Here is a 20,904-nt window from a genome sequence, read left to right on the forward strand (position 1 = left end):
ACAAATGTCTTGTTAACAACTAGTTTTGGCAAGTCAGTTAGGACATCTACTTTGTGCATGACACAAGTAATTTTTACAAACAATGTATCACAATTCCAGTGGGTCAGAAGTTTGTGTGCCTTTAAAACAGCTTGGAAAATTCCAGAAAATGATGTCATAGCTTTAGAAGCTTCTGATAGGCTAATTGACATCATTTGAGTCAATTGGAGGTGTACCTGTGGATGTATTTCAAGGCCTACCTTCAAACTCAGTGCCTCTTTGCTTGACATCATGGGAGAATCAAAAGAAATCAGCCAAGACTTCAGAAAAAAAGTAGACCTCCACAAGTCTGGTTCATCCTTGGGAGCAATTTCCAAACGCCCGAAGGTACCATGTTCATCTGTACAAACAATAGTACGCAATTATAAACACCATGGACCACGCAGCCGTCATACCGCTCAGGAAGGAGGCATGTTCTGTCTCCCAGAGATGAACGTACTTCGGTGTGAAATGTGCAAATCAATACCAGAACAGCAGCAAAGGACCTTGTGAAGATGCTGGAGGAAACAGGTACAAAATGATCTATAGCCACATTAAAATGCGTCCTATATCGACATAACCTGAAAGGCCACTCAGAAAGGAAGAAGCCACTGCTCCAAAACATACATAAAAAGCCAGACTATGGTTTGCAACTGCAAATGGGGACAAAGATTGTGCTTTTAGGAGAAATGTTCTCTGGTCTGATGAAACAAAAATAGAACTGTTTGGTCATAATGACCATCTTTGTGTTTGGAGGAAAAAGGGGGTTTGCAAGCCAAAGAACGCCATCCCAACAGTGAAGCACGGGGGGGGGCAGCATCATGTTGTGGGGGTGCTTTCTTATAGGAGGGACTGGTGCACTTCATAAAATAGATGGCATCATGAGAAAGGAAAATTAAGTGGCTATATTGAAGCAATGTCTCAAGACATCAGCCAGGAAGTTAAAGCTTGGTCGCAAAAGGTTCTTCCAAATGGACAATTACCCCAAGCATACTAAGGTATTGGAGTGGCCATCACAAAGCTCTGACCTCAATCCGATAGAACAATTGTGGGCAGAACTTAAAAAGCGTGTGTCGAGCAAAGAGGCCTACTAATTGAGTGTATGTAAAATTCTGACCCACTGGGAATGTGATGAAAGAAATAAAAGCTGAAATAAATCATTCTCTCTGCTATTATTCTGACATTTCACATACTTAAAATAAAGTGGTGATCCTAAATGACCTAAAACGGGGAATTTGTACTAGGATTAGATGTCAGGAATTGTGAAAAACTTAGATTAAATGTATTTGGCTAAGGTGTATGTCAACTCCCGACTTCAACTGTATGTCTATGTTCTGGGAAATGTTATTGTTCCTTACACCCACATGCTAATCGCATTAGTCTACGTTAGCTCAACAGTCCCGCCGGGGACCCATCGATCCTGAAGAAGTTTTTAATGACCTTGACTCTCTGCAGGCATAGATGGTGTTTTGACTTGTTAAATGGCACCCAGACCTATTAGGCAGTAGACAGTTGGGCTGTACAGTACCTAGGTCTGGGGAAGGCTGTGGTCAGGGTCGGGGCTTTGGACACACAGACAGGAAATCTTCAACAGGAAGGAGCAGTTGCAGCCTGGAGTCAATGTGAATTAGCTATTCTTGTTTTACTGGTTCAGGGAAGAAAATTACATATATAGGCTGAAGTATAAAACAAGCAGTCCCTATCTCCAAGTAGCAAGGGTACAACAATTCCCCCAAATAACAACAGAAGAAAAGGGTTGAGCCTCAAAGTCAACTGAGATTTCTGTCAGAAATACTTCACAGAAAAATGGCAGACCCTATATCTTCAAAACGTGACTTAAGAATCTACCCTCAGGTTATAATTTAAAAATAAAATTTGACTAGTTGACCTCCCATCCAAACTACTGTCACAAATTATTAGTTATTTACGAAAGGTACTCTAAATCCAACTCTTTCTTGCAACCGGAATCTGCTCCATGAGTCTTGCCAAGAAATCTCCAAAATGCCAAATATTTAGCAATTGCCTCTGCCTCACAATGCGTGACTGTCCCGTAAACTCATAGATCTCAGTAGTGCCTCCACAGAGGGAGCCAAATCCTTTTACACTATGATCTCTGTGCATGAACATGAGTGAGCAGGAGAAAATTTAAATCAGCAAACAGTTGAGTCATAAAGCTTCGACTACCAACTACAGCACAACCCAAGAACTTGAAAATGACCCATCTGAATAATATTATAGCGTATTAGTTATATGCCCAGGTACCATTTTTTGGTGTGTGATTATTTAGTGATAAATGTATTAATACAGTAGACTGATCTAATATGAATGCAGTAGAATGATAGAATGTGAATGTAAAAAGAGGACAGTCTAATTTATAGAAGCACAAACAGACAAATCAGTCAGGTACTGGATGTACAGGAGCCCAACATAATTTATTTAGAATTTATCTAGGATGAGACACGACGAAACAGAGCTACCCAGTGTCCTGAAGTGCACACACACACAACAAAAATATAAAACACAACATATAGTGTTGGTTCCATGTTTCATGAGCTGGAAAAAAAATCCCAAAAATGTTCCATACGCACAAGAAGCATATTTCTCTCAAATTTCGTGCACAAACTTCTTTACATCCCTGTTAGTGAGCATTTATCCTTTGCCAATATAATCCATCCACCTGACGGTGTGGCATATTAAGAAGCTGATTAAACAGCATAATCATTATAATATAATAATAATAATCATTACACAGGTGCACCTTGTTATGGGGACAATAAAAGGCCAAATGTGCAGTTTTGTCACACAACATAATGCCACAGATGTCTGTGGAGCTTGCAATTGGCATGCGGACTGCAGGAATGTCCACAAGAGCTGTTGCCAGAGAACTGATTGTTCATTTCTCTACCATACGCTGCCTCCAACGTTTTAGAGAATTTGGCAGTACGTCCAACCGGCCTCACAACCGTAGACCACATATATGGTGTTGTGTGGGGAAGTAGTTTGCCCATTTCAACATTGCGAATAAAATGCCACATGGTGATTGTGGGGTTATGGTATGGGCAGGTATAAGTTACGAAGCGTGAACACAATTGCATTTTATGGAAGGGAATTTGAATGCTGAGAATGCATACCGTGACGAGATCCAAGGCTCATTGTCGTGCCATTCATCTGCCGCCCTCACCTCGTGTTTTAGCATGATAATGAACGGCCCCATGTCGCAAGGATCTGTACACAATTCCTGGAAGCTGAAAATGTCCCAGTTCGTCCATGGCCTGCATACTCACCAAACATGTCATCCATTGAGCATGTTTGGGATGCTCTGGATCGTTGTGTATGACAGTGTGTTACAGTTCCCGCCAATATCCAGCAACTTCGCACAACCATTGAACATTGGGACAATATTCCACAGGCCACAATAAACCGCCTGATCAACTGTATGTGAAGGAGTTGTGCCACGCTGAGAGACAAAAGTTGGTCACACCTAGGGTTGCACATTTTGGGGAATATTCAGGAGATGGAAACTTTCCGTGGGAATTAATGGAAATATATGAAAAATAATATTAATACCATTTAAATGTAGATACTTTTTGCATTGGATAGATTTACCATATCATATGGAGACAGAAACATAAACCTTTTACCTTCTCATAAGTAGATATAATTGCAAACGATTAAATCCTTACAATATATATTTTTTTAACAATTTAGTTACGAATTGAAATTTAATTAAATGAGTTGACTCTTTACATGGGATGACTTCACTGAACAAAAGGGAATATTGAATGATCCCCAATGATCCATCGCATCTCCCAAAAACATTGAACATACATCTGTAAAATTATAGTCTAGAAACTAAAGATTTGGTTGTCTTCCTCTCAGGCTTCCATGTCTTCTCCCTGGACCTCCTCAATGTCCACCTTTTCAACATCAGACTCTGAGACCTCATCTTCACTGTCACTTTCCAACCTTGTTGAGGATGGCTCGTTGTCAGGCTCAAAGAGCCTCAAATTAGGCCACCAATTTTTTTACCTTTGTATTGGTCAGCCTGTTTGCGTGTGTTCAGCCTGTTGTGTGTTCCCAAACAAGGATCAGTTGTGCTCTGAGGCAGCTGATGTTGGTGGGATTTGGAGGATGATGGAGGCAACAGGGGAAAGAGCCTCAGATCCACAAAGTCCCTTCCACCAGGTGGCTGATGAGATATGTTGGCACGACTGCCATATTCCATCTCCTTCCCAAAGCCCTTGCTTGGAAGTATACTTCGCCAGACTGCCAAGAACCTTGCCCTCATCCAGGCCAAGGTGGCGAGACACGGTAGTGATGACACCATAGGCCTTGTTGATCTCTGCACCAGACAGGATGCTCTTGCTAGCATACTTGGGGTCCAACATGTACGCTGCAGTGTTTATGGGCTTCAGGCAGAAGTCTTCACGCTTTTTGATGTATTTCAGAACGGCAGTTTCCTCTGCTTGGAGCAACAGTGGGCAGGGCAGTACGGATTTCTTCTCTTACATCTGCAAGCAGTCTGAACATCAGACAGGATGGTATTGTCTCCCTCAATCCGTGCAATGGCTACTGCTATAGGTTTCAAGAGTTTCAGGCTGCTTACCACTCTCTTCCAAAATACATCATCCAGAATGATCCTCTTGATGGGGCTGTCCATATCGGCAGACTGTGATATGGTCATTTCTTGGAGAGACTCCTTCCCCTCCAGGAGACTGTCAAACATGTTGACAACAACGTGTTGCTGGTCAGCTTCAATGTGGTGCTCTTATTCTTCTCACTTTACTTGGTGAGGTAGATTGCTTCTATAACTTGATGACCATTCACATAATTAACCATTTCATTGGCATTTTCTTGTAGAGTGTATCCATTGTTTTCAGTGCCATGATGTTCTTGAGGAGCAGATTTAATTCATGAGCAGCACAGTCAATGGGTGTGATGTGTCGCTAGGATTCCTCCACTTTAGACCAAGGAGCCTTCTTGTTCGCAGCATTGTCTGTCACCAGTGCAAATATCTTTTGTGGTCCAAGGTCATTGAAGCCTGCCTTCAGCGACATCTGCAATGTAGAGACTGGTGTGTCTGTTGTCCCTTGTATCTGTGCCCTTGTAGAATACTGGTTGAGGGGTGTAGTTGATATAGTTCATTATTCTTTGCCCACGATCATTCGACCACCCATCAAAGATGATTGCAAAACAGTCTGCTTTCTCTATGATTTGCTTGACCTTCACTTGAACTCTGTTGAACTTTGCATCCAGCAAATTAGTACATAAAGCATATCTGGTTAGAGGGGTGTATGCTGGGTGAAGAACATCTCTTCCAATACACATTGCCTGTGAGGTGAGCCAGTTGCATACACAGCTCGAGCAAGACATTCATCAGCAAATAGAAAGGAGTTCTATTTCAGCACTTGGCATCGCAGATGCTAATTGGCGAGCACGAGCAATGTGGGTGCAATGCTTGGTTAACGTGAATTTCTAAATTTATTTTGTGGCGCTTGCGCACGCGACGTGTCCAGTCTGGTCAGCATGTAACTCAGTAAAATCGGCCTTCGGCAAATCTGACCATGAATCCATTGTGTTGCTCCCAGCATTTAGACAGAAACTAAAACAGGAAACGCCCGTGCTCATGGTCAACACAACGCTGGTCTGACCAATCGGATTCCACGCTTCAAGATTGCTTCGATCACGTGGACTGGGATATGTTCCGGATAGCCTCAGGCAACAACATTGATATATTCGCTGACTCCGTGACCGAGTTTATTAGCAAGTGCATCAGAGATGCCGTATGACTATTACAACTTTCCCTAACCAGAAACCGTGGATTAATGGCAGCATTCGGGCAAAACTGAAAGCGCGAACAACCACTTTTAATCATGGCAAGGCGAATGGAAACATGACCGAATACAAACAGTGCAGCTATTCCCTCCACAAGGCATTCAAACAAGCAAAGCGTCAGTATAGAGACAAAGTAGTTGCAATTCAATGGCTCAAACACGAGACGTATGTGACAGGGTCTACAGTCAATCACGGATTACAAAAAGAAAACCATCCCCGTTGCGGACATCGACATCTTGCTCCCAGACAAATTAAATAACTTTGCTCGCTTTGAGAATAATACAGTGCCACTGACACGGCTCACTACCAAAGCTTGTGGGCTCTCCTTCTCCGTGGCCAACGTGAGTAAAACATTTAAATGTGTTAACCCTCGCAAGGCTGCCGGCCCAGACGCCATCCCTATCCGCGTCCTCGGAGCATGCGCAGACCAGCTGGCTGGTGTGTTTACGGACATATTCAACCAATCCCTATCACAGTCTGTTGTCCCCACATGCTTCAAGATGGCCACCATTGTCCCTGTTCCCAAGAAAGCTAAGGTATCTGAACTAAATGACTATCGCCCCATTGCACTCACTTCTGTCATCATGAAGTGCTTTGAGAGACTAGTCAAGGATCATATCACCTCCACCCTACCCGATACCCAAGACCCACTCCAATTTGCTTACCGCCCAATAGGTCCACTGACTATGCAATCACCATCACACTGCCCTATCCCATCTGGACAGGAGGAATACCTATGTATAGTTCATTGACTACAGCTCAGCATTTAACACAATAGTACCCTCCAAACTTGTCATTAAGCTCGAGACCCTGGGACTCGATCCGCCCTGTGCAACTATGTCCTGGACTTTGATGGGCCGCCCCCAGGTGGTGAAGGTAGGAAACAACTTCTCCACCCTGCTGAGCCTCAACACAAGAGTGCGTTCTCAGCACTCTCCTGTTCTCCCTGTTCACCCATGACTGCGTGGCCATGCGCGCTTCCAACTCAATCATCAATTCTGCAGACAACACTACAGTGGTAGGCCTGATTACCAAAAACGACGAGACGGCCTACAGGGAGGAGGTGAGGGCCCTCGGAGTGTGGTTACAGGAAAATAACCTCTCACTCAACATCAACAAAACAAAGAAGATGATCGTGGACTACAGGAAACAGCATCGAGATCACACTGTATTCTATATCATCTACTGCATCTTGCCTATGACACACGCCATCGCTCATCCATATATTTATATTTCTATGCATCCCATTACATTTGTGTGTATAAGGTAGTTGTTGTGAATTTGTCAAGATTACTTGTTAGATATTACTGCATAGTTGGAACTAGAAGCACAAGCATTTCGCTACACTCGCATTAACATCTGCTAACCATGTGTATGTGACCAATAAAATTTGATTTGATTTGAGGAGGTCATCCAGGCGATCCTGCTCCTCCTGTGTCATCTGCACCGGGCGTCCTGCACCCCTCACCAATTGTCATGTATTACATAGTAGTGAAAACAATCCTTCATCAGATCGTAGTTATTTTCAATCAGGCCCCTATGTCTGAGTCAAAGAAATATTTATTTTTCCAAGTGGGGTAAAAATAACACATGTAACATGGGACTTGTCCAAATCTATGTGACAGTCTGACACTGCACTTGGACCAACATGAACTTTGACATATCTCAATGTTTTTCCTCACAAAGTCTTGTTTCTTTTTGTCCCTGGGAATTGGACTGGCTGCCTTGTGACTCATCTGCCCTCTCTTCGTGACCCACTTCAGCCAAGTCTGCTGCTGTGTGGGAGTTGAGTTCATGCATTGTTTGGATTCCAGCAGGTAAACATGGCATACAGAAGCCTAAACTCAGAGTTTAAGAACCATTCGCGAGCTCTGTCTAGTATCATCCTGAGATGTTTAGGAGAGACATTGTCAACAATCTAAGCAATAATTCAGAATTTGCATATATCAATTAAACCTGATGCATGTTTTTTTCTAGACCACTGAAATACATGCAATTTGAAAAAGAGCCCACTGGACAATGTTCATGACTCTATAACTATGACTTTAAGTGACATGTCATCCACCAAACAGCAAATTCAAAAGAATATGGGAAAGTTGTTCATGGACAAAGCAGTTACATTGTTTCCTAGGGTTATATTGCCATCTAGTGTAGAATAATACAACTGCATTGTAAGACTAACATTGTTACAGGAGTAGTTAGTATAAATTGGCCTACATAGGAAAGGGAGATACCTAGTCAGTTGTACAACTGAATGCCTTTAACTGAAATGTTTCTTCCGCATTTAACCCTCTGAATCAGAGAGGTGCGGGGGGCTGCCTTAATCGACATCCACATCTTTGGGTTATGAGCAAATTAATTCTGCAAATTGTTACCATCTATAATTGTGTTCCAGCATATTTAAACAAATTCACTTTCCTCCACTTGTGTTGTGTCTCATACTTTTTGTCAGGCACTTGAGTCACAAACACAGGAACAAAGTCCACTTCTTCACTGGATCCATGAACTAGGGTGAATGAAAATGTATTATTAAAACATAGCCTGCATATGAATAACAAATTACCATATTCAAATTCTGAGTCTGACTCTACGTAAGGTTATCAATTTGCTGTGCCATATCCCATGCAAAAGAAAGCTGATGATTTATAACACCATTTTCCAAGTTCTTTAGTTTATCATGGAACCGTAATTTGGCATGTGAGTACTATGACTCACATTGTCCTCAAAGCTCCAGTCAATGTGCATTGTAGACAGTATCCACACTGATCAGCATTCTGAAATGATACTATTTGACTTACTACTGGAAGGAGCCAGGACCAAAAATATCCTTGTATTTTCTGCTTCATCTGCACATTCTGAATATATGTTGGGTTTTAGCTGCTGCACAAAAATTGGTAGAAAATATCCTTCAGCATATACACATTCTCACATCAGAATCGCCTTCATTTGTCAAGTACATTTACACACTTTGAATTTTACTTGGTGATATGGTGCTGCATTAACTTCTGTGTACTCTCCGTATCCTTGTGCTTACCAATAGTTTCTTCCATAGTTGATGGAACTCCTTGAAGATCCTTGAAGCCAGGATTTTGTCAAGTACTTAAAATGTCTTAATGTCCTTCTGGACTTCTGGATCTTCGTTCTCCTCATCAGATACATCTCCAATCAAGTGAACTGGAAATTCATACTGTCACAGGCCGGCTCATAGCCTGTGGCAAAAATGAGGGGATACGAACAACAGGTATAGGCCAATCAAAAAGGTTCTTTATTATAAACCAAAAACTATTAACTTTAAACAAAGAAAAGGGAATGAGGTGTGAAAGTATCATAATGTGGGATGTATGTAAAGTGCAGGGATGCGTGAATCTGTGTGTGTGAATATGACTGAGTGAAAACTACGTAAAACTACAAAGGAACAAACAAAACAGGATCATACCTGGAGGAGCAGAGAGAGACAAGAGTGGTTAGTGAAGCAGTTTAAATACCCTGAGCCCAGGTGGCTCCAATCACTAACGACCCTCTGCCTGCAGGAGGAACCGCCCCTGCAATGCAGAGGAGGGGCCGTGACACCCCCCTCATTAAAATGAGGGTCCCACCCTCAACCCAAATTTCGGCCCAACATATTCAAAACAATCCAAAGTTCCCCCAAATGAAAAAAAAAGGATACCAGTCCCGGCTCCTAGAAGTAGCCCCGTGTCCTCCTGACTGTCCGCCCCTCAAACTCGGCAGCCCTGGTACCTGGGGAGGAATTTAAGAGGAGAGAGGCGCAGACAGCCCATAGGGGTCAGCAGAGAGAACATACAAACTAGGTTAAAGGAGCACGGGACAGAGCATCAGCAATGATATTATCCTTACCACTAATATGTCTAATATCAAGGTTGAATGGTTGCAAGAACAAAGTCCAACGCTGGTTGGGATCTTTAGAGATGAACAAACACAATTTGTTTTTTCACTATTCTTTACCACTTATTCCAATTTCAAAGTGATATAGAGTGCATTCGGAAAGTATTCAGACCCCTTAACTTTTTCCACATTGTTACGTTACAGCCATATTCTAAAATTGATTAAATTGTTTTTTCCCCTCATCAATCTACACAAAATACCACATATACAATTTAAAATTACAACTGAAATATCACATTTACATAGGTATTAAGACCCTTTACTCAGTACTTTGTTGAAGCACCTTTGGCAGCGATTACAGCCTCGAGTCTTATTGGGTATGACACTACAAGCTTGGCACACATGTATTTGGGGAGTTTCTCCCCTTCTCTGCAGATCTTATCAAGATTTGTCAGGTTGGATGGGGAGCGTCACTGCACCATGCTGCCACCACCAAGCTTCACCGTAGGGATGGTGCCAGGTTTCCTCCAGACGTGATGCTTGGAATTCAGGTCAAAGAGTTCAATCTTGGTTTCTCATGGTCTGAGAGTCCTTTAGGTGCCTTTTGGCAAACTCCAGACGGACTGTCATGTGCATTTTATTGAGTAGTGGCTTCTGTCTGGCCACCCTATCATAAAGGCCTGATTGGTAGAGTACTGCAGAGATGGTGGTCGAATCTCCACAAAGGAACTCTGGAGCTCTGTCAGAGTGACCGTCTGGTTCTTGGTCACCTCCCTGACCAAGACTCTTCTTCCCAAATTGCTCAGTTTGGCTGGGCGGGCATTTCTAGGAAAAGCCTCGGTAGTTCCAAACTTTTTCCATTTAAGAATGAGGTAGGCCACTTTGTTCTCAGGGACCTTCAATGCGGTTGAAGTTTTTTGGTACACTTCCCCAGATCTGTGCCTCGACACCATCCTGTCTCAGAGGTCTACGGACAGTTCCTTCCACCTCATGGCTTGGTTTTTGCTCTGACATGCACTGTCAACTGTGGGACCTTATATAGACAGATATAGACAGGTGTGTGCCTTTCCAAATCATGTTCAATCAATTGAATTTACCACAAGTTGTAGAAACATCTCAAGGATGATCAATAGAAACAGGATGCACCTGAGCTCAAGCTTGATTAAGGTTTTTTTCGCCAGGGTCACATACAGCTGACATGTTGTTCATTGAAGTCCACAACCGAAGGGAAAGGTGATAGAAAGAGAGCGCGAGAAGGAATACAACGTTACTGCAATGAAAGTGAACTTTGTTTACAAGTGATCAAGGGTGTATTCATTCTGATGATTCTGTTGAAACATGTTTCTTAAAAACGGAAGCAAACGGAACAAAACATACCTGAATTTGTCCAATAGAAACTCTTGTTTGCAACTGTTGGACTAATAATTACACCCTAGATAAGCTAGATGCAGGTAAGTGTGCAAGGCGGTATTCAATGTGTCACTGTCTGTCAGCTCATATTTTTCTCTCGACCTGTGTGCACCTATGTTGTAAAAATGTTCATTCATAGGCTAGGTTGTAGCAACCTCATGATGTAGGGAATGTATCATGTCATAGCCTAAACCTGTAGTCCCTGTTACATTGACCTGGGTGAATGGAATACTAATGACAGTCATCCAATATGCTGTAATAGAAATAAGGCCATGCTCATTAAAAATCATCCTCTCTCATCTTAAACGGCACTGACCGCCACTGGTAGCTAGAGGCTATCTAGAGTTTAACTGGCCGTGGTAGCTACTACAGTAGCCGCTAGTAGTTCATTCATCAGTCGAGAAGAGAGGAGACATTGATGAACGTAACATGTCAGTTACACTACTAACTCAACACTGAACAAAAAAATATGTCAAGAAGCACTTAACTTGCCATCTACCCCAGTCAACTAAAGAGTAGTCAGTTTCTGCTCTGCTTGTTTTTCCAACTCGAAGAAAAAGCGCAACACAGACAGCAGCCTCTGTTCATCTCTCCCGTGCTGGTACTACACGCCAGACTTTCAGAAGCTTTGCCTTCACAAAGCCTGTCCGCGCCCTCTGTGGTGTCAGTGCGGTCCTAAATCCAGCTGGCTGAAATGGAAAACAGCCTACCCGCTCTGAGGCATCCGCATGGTCCTAAAGCATACAGTTGCCGCGTTTCGTATCACAATGCAATTATTCAACTGGGGGGAATAAACATGCAATATTCTCCACCATGCAACTTGTGCATGTAGATACGATAGCTACCTGCTTATTGTTGGGGACATCATCGCTCAGGACCACCAGGGACGTTGGGCTGGGGTGACAAACTCCCCCGAGATTTAATCTAAACTCCCTCTCATAATATCCATCGATGCCTTGCCCTTGACGCTCTGGTAACGTAACCCAAGATTAGAATACCGTCAGACAATTTTGCAAGACATTTGAGGTAATTAAATAACATTTCCTATTGTATTGTAACGACCCTGGGTTTATAACCGCGGAAATCGACCCTCACGCACGAGCAAGCTTTTGCTGCACAGTCGATAGCGCGCCGGACCTCGGGCTCGAAGGTCGAGGGTTCGAGACCTGCACCCCGTTGTTTCATTACGTTGGTGTCAGAAGTGATGGGACCTCGCTTCCATGACAGTACGTGTGCTTGGCCGGTGAGCGCGTTCCTGTAAAACGTAGTCGCAAACTAGCGCGAGGACGCGCTCTTTGAAAGGAGGGAGTAGTGTAACGACCCTTTGTTTATAAGCGCGGAAATCGACCCTCACGCACGAGTAAGCTTTTGCGGCACAGTCGATAGCGCGCCGGACCTCGGGCTAGAAGGTCGAGGGTTCGAGACCTGCTCCCTGCCTGTTTCATTACAGTATTGTACATGAAATTATACATATTAAGTCTACCTCATTGCAGCGATGAGGTAGCCGTGATAATGTTTTTTATTTTGGACTGGTATCTAAGGACGCACAAGACCCGGATGTGGTAACTATACAAAAGCTGTATCTTTATTGGTTAATTTTCTTTTCGATGGAAGAGACCAAAATCGAGGCAGCTCAGCAGGTACAATTAATTCATTATTTATATGGCTCAGCCTAGCAGCAAAGCCGTTGCGAAGCTAGTCTAGCGGGGGGGCGATTTGCAGTCTCCCCTGACCGCGCATAGTTGATGCTTTTAGTGAGGGACAATTGCCGTTTTACAGAAACTGATTAGGCAAATGTATCGAACACAGTGAGCGTGTACAGTAGAACAGGGTGGAGGAGGACCTGACTGTCCGTGTTGTTGTGTGGGTAAACGAAGAGATTAGCTGGCTAGGTATAGCTGACGTTGCTAACTACAAGCAAAGGTAACGATAATGGTTTATTGTTGTTAACATAGCTACTGTAGTTAGCGTTACGTGATTCACAGTTAGCTAGCGTTGTTATGCTGACGAGGTCTAGTGTGAGAAAGAACGTTATCGACAGTAGCAATCTAATGTTAACGAGCTGGTGTTCTCTACGTAACATTAATCAGCCGCTGCTAGCCAGGTATTGTGGTGTGTAGGTAACGTCTATGTACTATATATATATATATATATATATATATATATATATATATATATATATATATATATATATATATATATATATATATATACACACACAAAAGTATGTGGCCACCCCAACAAATTAGTGGATTCAGTTATTTCATTTTATACACCCGTTGCTGACAGGTGTATAAAATCGAGCACACAGCAATGCAATTTCCACAGACTAATATTGTCAGTAGAAGGGCCTTACTGAAGAACTGTGACTTTCAACGTGGCACCGTCATAGTATGCTACTTTTCCAACAAGTCCGTTCATAAAATTTCTGCCCTGCCCGTTCAACTGTAAGTGCTGTTATTGTGAAGTGGAAACGTTTAGGAGTAACAACGCCCCAGTCGTGAAGTGGTAGGCCACACAAGCTCGCAGAACGGGACCAACGGTTGCTGAAGAGCATAGCGTGTAAAACTCATATGTCCTTGGTTGCAACACTTCTACCGAGTTACTTCCAGAGGCTGTTTGGAACATCAGTCAGCACAAGAACTGTCTTCTGGAGCTTCATGAAATGGATTTCCATTGCCAAGCAACCGCACAATAGCCTAAAATCACTATGCCAAGCGTCGGCTGGAGTGGTGTAAAGCTCGCCGCCATTGGACTCTGTGGAAACGTGTTCTCTGGCGTGATGAATCACGCTTCACCATCTGGCAGTCCGATGGAGGAATCTGGGTTTGGCTGATGCCAAAAGAATGCTACCTGCCCGACTTCATAGTGCCAACTGTGAAGTTTGGTGGAGGAGGAATGGTCTGGGGCTGTTTTTCATGGTTCGGGCTAGGCCCCTTAGTTCCAGTGACAGGACATCTCTTATACAATGACATTCTAGACAATGCTGTGCTTCCAACTTTGTGGCAAGTTTGAGGATGGCCCTTTCCTGTTTCAGCATGACAATGCCCAGTGCACTAAGCGAGTTCCATACAGAAATTGATGTCAAGATTGTGTGGAAGAACTTAACTGACCTGCACAGGGCCCTGAACTCAACCCCACCTAACGCCTTTGGGATTAATTGGAACCCCAACTGCGAGCCAGGCCTATTCGCCCGACATCAATAATGCTCTGGTGGCTGAATTGAAGGAAGTCCCCGCGGCAATTTTACAACATCTAGTGGAAAGCCTTTCCAGAATAGTGGAGGCTGTTATAGCAGCAAAGGGGGGACCAACTCCACATACTTGTGGCCACATAATTTTGGTAATGTAGCTAATAGTTTTCCTCTCTGCTATCTGGTTAGTATAAAGGTGCTATAAGCAGAAATTGCATGAATTCTAATAGTTCTCCTAAATGTGACAAAACAAACCACTGAGTGTAGAGAATTATTGTACCGTCTTTTCAATAACCAAAAATATTGTATTTTCAGCTGTTTGAAGCTGATTTAAGTAAAATATGCAAATATTAAACATAAGAAAGTGGAAGCACAGAAATGTGTTCCCGAGTAGCGCAGCGGTCTAAGGCACTGCATTTCAGTGCTTGAGGCGTCACTATAGACACCCTGGTTTGATTCCAGGCTGTATCACAACCGGCTGTGATTGGGAGTCCCATAGGGCGAGGCACAACTGCCGTCGTCCGGGTTTGGCCGGTGTAGGCAGTCATTGTAAATAAGAATTTGTTCTTAACTGACTTACCTAGTTAAATAAAGTTTTTTTTTAAGTACTTTTATTTGGCCACAGAGCAGGTCTACGGCTTCTTAAACTTGTTTCAATGAGTATGACAGATCTATAACTCAGTTTTCTTTGAATTTGGTTGGTTTGCCCAAAAAGTTACTTGACATTTGTTTTTAACTTGGTTTGGGAGGACATACCAAGACCGTAGTTACATTACCTAGTTAATTAGCTAGCTAGGTAGTTATCAAATAGGATGCTAGTATGAGTGTCTTTGGCCGTAACTTAACTACAGTCAGATCTTCTTTTGTTTAGCCTTTATTTAACTAGGTAAGTCAGTTAAGAACAAATTATTATTTGGCCTACCCCGTCCAAACCCTCCCCTAACCTGAACGATGCTGAGCCAATTGTGCGCCGCCCAATGGGACTCCTGATCACAGCCGGTTGTGATACAGCCAAGGATCGAACCAGGGTCTGTTGTGCGCCACTTAGTTCTCATTGGACCCAAATAAAGGGTCAGTGCTATTCGGGATACTTGGAAAATCCCTTCCCTAAACTACAACCATAACCATTTAAATGTCAACTTCAATGGGGATAGGGACGTCCCAAGGGTCCGTGATTGCATGGTCCGCAAACAAAGCATCTGCTCTTTCTTGATCTCGGGATATATGCATTAGACTCAGTAAAATGTGACTTTGCAGTTGCTAGTAAATAATAATTAGAACTTGGACAGGGTTGATTATTTGGGGGGTGGGCGACAACTCCGTTCAGTTGTCACTCAATTAATTCTGGTCTTCTATCCCTAGGTTGAGCTAAATCCCTCTGCAGTGGAAGTAAAATATGTGCAATGGAATGGTAGAGTCAATGTCAAAAGCCCTTGAGCTGCTCACCTCAGCTGACAAGCAGGCACTTTCACTGTTGCTCTTTCTGACTGTGCTATCCACGGGACAAGGGTCAGGTAAGAGATCTCTCGTCAGCAAAATCCCCCCCACACATCTCTGTAAGAGCGTCTGCTAAATGACTTAAATGTAATGTAATGTTATGCTGCTACAATTCCGCTTCTCTCTTTCAGTCTAATAATGCAGGATGTACATTAACCTACTGTATGTGGTAAATTATAACATCGGAATTGGGTTTATTTGAACAAACAACTGGCCAACACATGAGCTACACTCAATATTAAGGTGTCAAGTCCCCACATCCTCTCCCTCTCATAGCTGATGAGTAAAAGATGCTGGATGGAGTGCGTGAAGCTGTTGCTAGAAGTCCCACTCACCTCCCACTGCCTTTGTGACTCATTGATATTATATAAACCTCATAAAAACCACTTATAGCGAGGCCCTTAACAACAGTGTTTTAAACCCAAAATATAGCAGGGGGAAAAAACAACAGTATGCGCTAGCATCAATCAGGACCTTTTGTCCCTCGTCAGGATGTGTGAGGCCATTCATGGTGCAGAACAGCTGGGTCAACCTGACAGAGACCAACAGGGGTTCCTTCCCTGTGGGCACGGTGCTCCAGTACAGCTGTGACCCAGGCTATCTGGCTGATGGGCCCAGCATCATCACATGCAACCCCCTGGGCCTCTGGACCTCAGACCCACCCCGCTGCAAACGGAGTGACGGTGAGTGGCTCTCTACAATGTGGCCACCAGTATGACTCATTGTGAACAGGATTATTTCTTTCCATTTGTACAACCAAGTTGATACCAAAATGTGGATAATGTAGGATTATAACTTTACAACATGATTGTGTTGTTTCTGACCAGCAGTGTGTCGGCCTCTGTTTGAGCCTGAGAATGGAGGGTACACCTGCCACCCGTCTCCCTGCCATCGGCTAGGCCAGGGCACTGTGATCGAGTACTTCTGTGATGAAGGCTTCATCCTGAAGGGAGACTACAAGTACAAATATCTTACCTGTCAGGATGGGGAGTGGGACGGCCCCATGCAAATGAGCTGTGTTAACCAAGGATGTGCGAGGCCGTTCATGGTCCAACATGGGTCAGTCAATCTGACAGAGACCAACGGGGCTTCCTTTCCTGTCGGCACGGTGCTCCAGTACAGCTGTGACCCAGGCTTCCTGGAGGATGGGCCCAACATCCTGACCTGCACCCCCCTGGGCCACTGGTCCTCAGACCCACCCCGCTGCATACACAGTGATAGTACTAATAGCTTTACTAAATACTCTGAATTCATTCCACACACACTAACATATTTGGAAATCTAGAATTTGTTTTGTGAACTCACGGATGATGGTTCTCTTGTTTCTTGTCAACAGTGTGTCTGCCTCCATTTGAGCCAGAGAATGGGGGTTACACCTGCCACCCGTCCCCCTGCCATAGACTGAACCATCGCACTGTGATCGAGTACTTCTGTGATGAAGGCTACATCCTGAAGGGAGACTACAAATACCTGACCTGTCAGGACGGGGAGTGGGACGGTCCCATGCAGATTAGCTGTCTCCTGGACCAAGGTTGGTCTTACTCTTCAGAGTTCAGTGTTAGGTAGCTTGAACTATTTGCTTTTTGTTGTATCAATCTGCAAGATGAAATTTACTAACATTATTGCTTTTTTCAAGCCTCAAGGGCGACTGCAAACCTGCACACATTTTGCGTACCATGCACGCAATTTGAGGTCAAAGTATGCTGGTACAATAAACTATTATAAAATGGGCACGTTGCGGTAGTAGGCATTGACGAGCAAGGAAACCTATGTTGCGGTAGTTCAGTGAGTGTCGCTGCTTGGATGGAAACAGACATGGCAGAGAGCTGTTCCGCTAATATATCCTTCACAAAAGGTTATGTTAGCCTGTTTAACATTAGTAGGCCTATGTTAATTAATCACTTCTTGATCTGTCCTCTTGATACAGTTGTATGTTGACAGTCGGCTGCAAATGATGTGATAAAAGTCTGTTCACCAATGACAAGGCATGTTGAATGAATGGTAGCCTAGTAGTCAAACTTGATGGATTAGAACAGGGATGGAAATATGATGGGGGGGGCATTGAAACAAGTCTAAGAAGCGGTAGATCTGCTCTGTGGGCAATTCTTTATTTATTGTTTACCTTTATTTAACTAGGCAAGTCAGTTAACAACAAATGATTTACAATGACAACCTACACCGGCCAAATGCAGACGCCGCTGGGCCAATTGTGTGCCGTCCTATGGGACTCCCAATCACGGCCGGTTGTGATACAGCCTGGATTTGAACCAGGGTGCCTGTAGTGACGCCTCTAGAACTGCGACGCAGTGCCTTGGACTGCTTTGCTGCTCAGGAGGCCTAGTTCAGTTGTGTCATATTCCAAATAACCTACAGTAAACTAGACTACTACATTGCATCCAGTAGTTGGAATTGTTCAGATTTTTCTCCCCTCCAAAAATTAAGTCAGTTTAAATTTTCACTCAAATGTAACCTAGAAACATTTCATTGAGACCACATCAATTTAATTTAGGATCAAACACAAGTCTTCTGTGTTGGCTATGTTGTTTGATATAAAATCCTAGGGAGAGCCCTGATGTATGCATTTAAGCATATCTCTTCTAGTTAGCTATCGAGGAGCAGCCAATTACCAAGTACCATACCAGTCTAAAGCCTCACATTCCTACTTAGGCAGTCTTCTGTCAACATGATTATTAGGCAAAAAAAAAGTGAATTGCTTATGATGTGAGCAGTGTGGGCGTCGCACGTGCGCTGTCGTGGGGGCCGGCGGTGGCACCACCGTGCTGAATTGGTACTCCTAAATATTCTTCAAGGTTGGCAGGTCTGTGATACTGTTTGATCTTGGGCTGATTGCCTGATTCCCCTCTTCCAGACAGAGACCCTGCCCTGCCGTTGGGCATACCCACCCTGTCCATCGTGGCCTCCACTGCCAGCTCTGTAGCCCTCATCCTGCTGCTGGTGGTCCTGTTTGTCCTGCTGCAGCCAAAACTCAAGTCCTTCAACCACAGCCGGTGGGTGGCCTGAAACTACAGACATGCTTATTCAGCATCAGCTATGGTAGACTTATCCTAGCTATTTGTGTACTCCAGGGGTGTGCATGTCTCAAAACTAGCTCATAAGTCTCTAACGTAATGAGTAATTAACAGTTTCACTCCTCTCTGGTCCCCCTCACAGCCGTGAGCAGGGGGTGTCAGGCCAGCCCGTGTCCATCATGGTGGAGGGGGTGCAGGTGGCCCTGCCCTCCTATGAGGAGGCGGTGTGTGGCGGAGGGGGTCTGAGTCTCAGCTCTGAGTCCCGGGTCCAAATAGTGCTGTCAGAGGGCCAGCAGGCTGCAGGGACGACCGAGCCGCTCATTGCACAGGCCAGGCCCTCCACCCTCTCCCAGCTCTCAGAGATGGCATTGGTTCACCCAGTACCACCATCCTTCACTTCTTCCCCTTCATACTCCTCCTGCTGGGGCCCGGAGCAGGCTGCTGCTGCAGCGCCTTCACCTTCACAGCGAAGGGACTCCACTGGCAGTGAGCAGCACAGTCTGCCCCTCCTCAACTCTGAGATGGACTACACTGACGGTAGGCCCCCTATCAACATGTCTCTCCAAACAGGCCTCTTCACACATGTATTTGTTGATAATGCCCATATATGCATACGGCGTATTGATGATGTCTCTTTGTTCCTGCAGATATGCCTTTGTTAAAGGAGGCCTGAATCATGCTGCAGCCACTTGGGCGTACATTAGAGACATCCAGGGTTGCTGTTGTGCGGCTGTGTTGAGTCGGAGGCATGTATGAAGCTCCCCACTGCAGCAGCTGCCAACACAAGACTACCCACCAGCCTCCTCCAGGGGCACTAAGTGAGGCCATGTCATGCTCAGCAGAATGTTGCTCCTCCCCCATCCAGAGGAGGGCTCAGAGGGGTTTAACATGTACATAATGCTTAGCCATTTTCTAAGTGTCTGACACTTGTTCTTTTAACCATTGGCTTAGCACAGGGACGTAATTGTAAAAGAATGACCACCCTGTATGTTGGATGGTCTTCTGGAAAGCTCGATATGACATTTGAAAATTCTCTTTACAGCATTACATGTATTTCTTTTCAGTGGTTAAACACATTTTATGAGCTAATCATTGCACCCATCACCAATTTGTACCATGTCGACCTGTTTTTACATGATCACTGCAGAACATGCACAGCAGCATGTTAGGAATGATGCATGAAGACCACTGCAACTTAGATTGAACTGGTCATTCTCACACATACACAGATTTGACCATTTATGCTCGATAAGGTAAGTAAGAGTAACTTGTGATAATATTCTGAATGGGGTTCTTAATGGCACAACTAATTGATGTCACGTATCCATTCTGATCATAGTTTTGAGCACAGTGTTTTTTTTTTATGCACTTATTAGATGATTTTGCTGGAGGCCAGTGTTCCCTAGGTTGAGGCACACCTCTCAGCTTATTGACATTGGGCTTAGCGTTTATATCCTCTTATTCATGTCAGTACACCTTTTCCCAGGTGGCCTTAGAGCTCCACTTCTATGCACAAAAAGCATTTGTATTGAGGTTCCTTCCTAAAAAAAAAAAGGATTTTAAAATTGTCCATTTTCGCTCTTCACAGCTCCGTGATGTAACAAATTGTAGCATAGTTGGTGGTTCTTGGAGACCTGACAATGTTATACTTTATATTTATTTGTGGTGTGTTTAAAATGATGCATTAAGTTAAGATGGGTAAATTAAATTGAGGATTTAGTATATTCATGTCCAGAATGCTGTTGATCAGCCATGGTTGCTTGGATGCTTCCACAATTCTTGAGAAAGCATATTAAGACGTGTCTTTTAACATTGCCACCTTGGTGGACTCATAAGGATATAATATATGGAAGACTAAAGTTAAATGGGTTAACCATAGATAGTTCAAAACATCATTATTGTTATGTACAGAAGCTTAGTGTCATTTCTTTTCAAATGGTTTCAGTTGCTTTGAGACTACACAATGCAATTGGGTGTAAAGATAGTATTTTAATATTTGAAAAAGGGTTTGTTAATTTTACTCTGTAAATACCCTGTTATAATTTTGAATAAATATAATTTGAGCTGTGCAAGGTTTTG

The 20,904-nt window shown here is 43.7% G+C and overlaps 1 protein-coding gene and 1 long non-coding RNA gene across 9 annotated transcripts; one reads left to right on the forward strand and one right to left on the reverse strand.

The window, feature by feature from the left end:
* Window positions 1-7,395: 7,395 nt before the first annotated feature.
* On the reverse strand, window positions 7,396-12,633 carry LOC124001449. Of its 4 annotated transcripts, none has more exons than XR_006832782.1 (3): window positions 12,206-12,633; window positions 11,952-12,076; window positions 7,396-9,591 (listed from the first exon to the last, which is right to left on the reverse strand). It is a non-coding gene; the product is annotated as an uncharacterized LOC124001449 (long non-coding RNA). The 4 variants fall into 4 exon arrangements; XR_006832783.1 differs by having other exon boundaries at window positions 7,396-8,359; window positions 8,569-9,591; window positions 11,952-12,633; XR_006832784.1 differs by having other exon boundaries at window positions 7,396-9,062; window positions 11,952-12,633.
* Window positions 12,461-20,894, forward strand: LOC124001447 (sushi domain-containing protein 6-like). Of its 5 annotated transcripts, none has more exons than XM_046308181.1 (8): window positions 12,461-12,668; window positions 15,662-15,813; window positions 16,288-16,479; window positions 16,624-17,016; window positions 17,133-17,327; window positions 18,666-18,804; window positions 18,968-19,362; window positions 19,473-20,894. In XM_046308181.1, exons 2-8 carry the CDS (start codon window positions 15,696-15,698, stop codon window positions 19,496-19,498), a joined length of 1,458 nt encoding a protein of 485 aa, XP_046164137.1. In that variant the 5' UTR covers window positions 12,461-12,668; window positions 15,662-15,695; the 3' UTR covers window positions 19,499-20,894. The 5 variants fall into 5 exon arrangements, with proteins under 5 accessions (XP_046164137.1, XP_046164136.1, XP_046164140.1 ...); XM_046308180.1 differs by lacking the exon at window positions 12,461-12,668 and adding an exon at window positions 12,706-12,746; XM_046308184.1 differs by lacking the exon at window positions 12,461-12,668 and adding an exon at window positions 12,762-13,029 and having other exon boundaries at window positions 16,624-17,010.
* Window positions 20,895-20,904: the final 10 nt, after the last annotated feature.

Source organism: Oncorhynchus gorbuscha, linkage group LG17, assembly GCF_021184085.1.
Source record: "Oncorhynchus gorbuscha isolate QuinsamMale2020 ecotype Even-year linkage group LG17, OgorEven_v1.0, whole genome shotgun sequence".
NCBI classification, from domain to species: domain Eukaryota; kingdom Metazoa; phylum Chordata; class Actinopteri; order Salmoniformes; family Salmonidae; genus Oncorhynchus; species Oncorhynchus gorbuscha.

Coding starts and splice junctions, on each gene's coding strand:
- LOC124001447 (XM_046308181.1), top strand. CDS start 15,696: ATGTGCAATGGAATGGTAGAGTCAATGTCAAAAGCCCTTGAGCTGCTC. Junction 18,805..18,967: donor AAGTCCTTCAACCACAGCCG/GTGGGTGGCCTG, acceptor TCCCCCTCACAG/CCGTGAGCAGGGGGTGTCAG. Junction 19,363..19,472: donor TGAGATGGACTACACTGACG/GTAGGCCCCCTA, acceptor TTGTTCCTGCAG/ATATGCCTTTGTTAAAGGAG.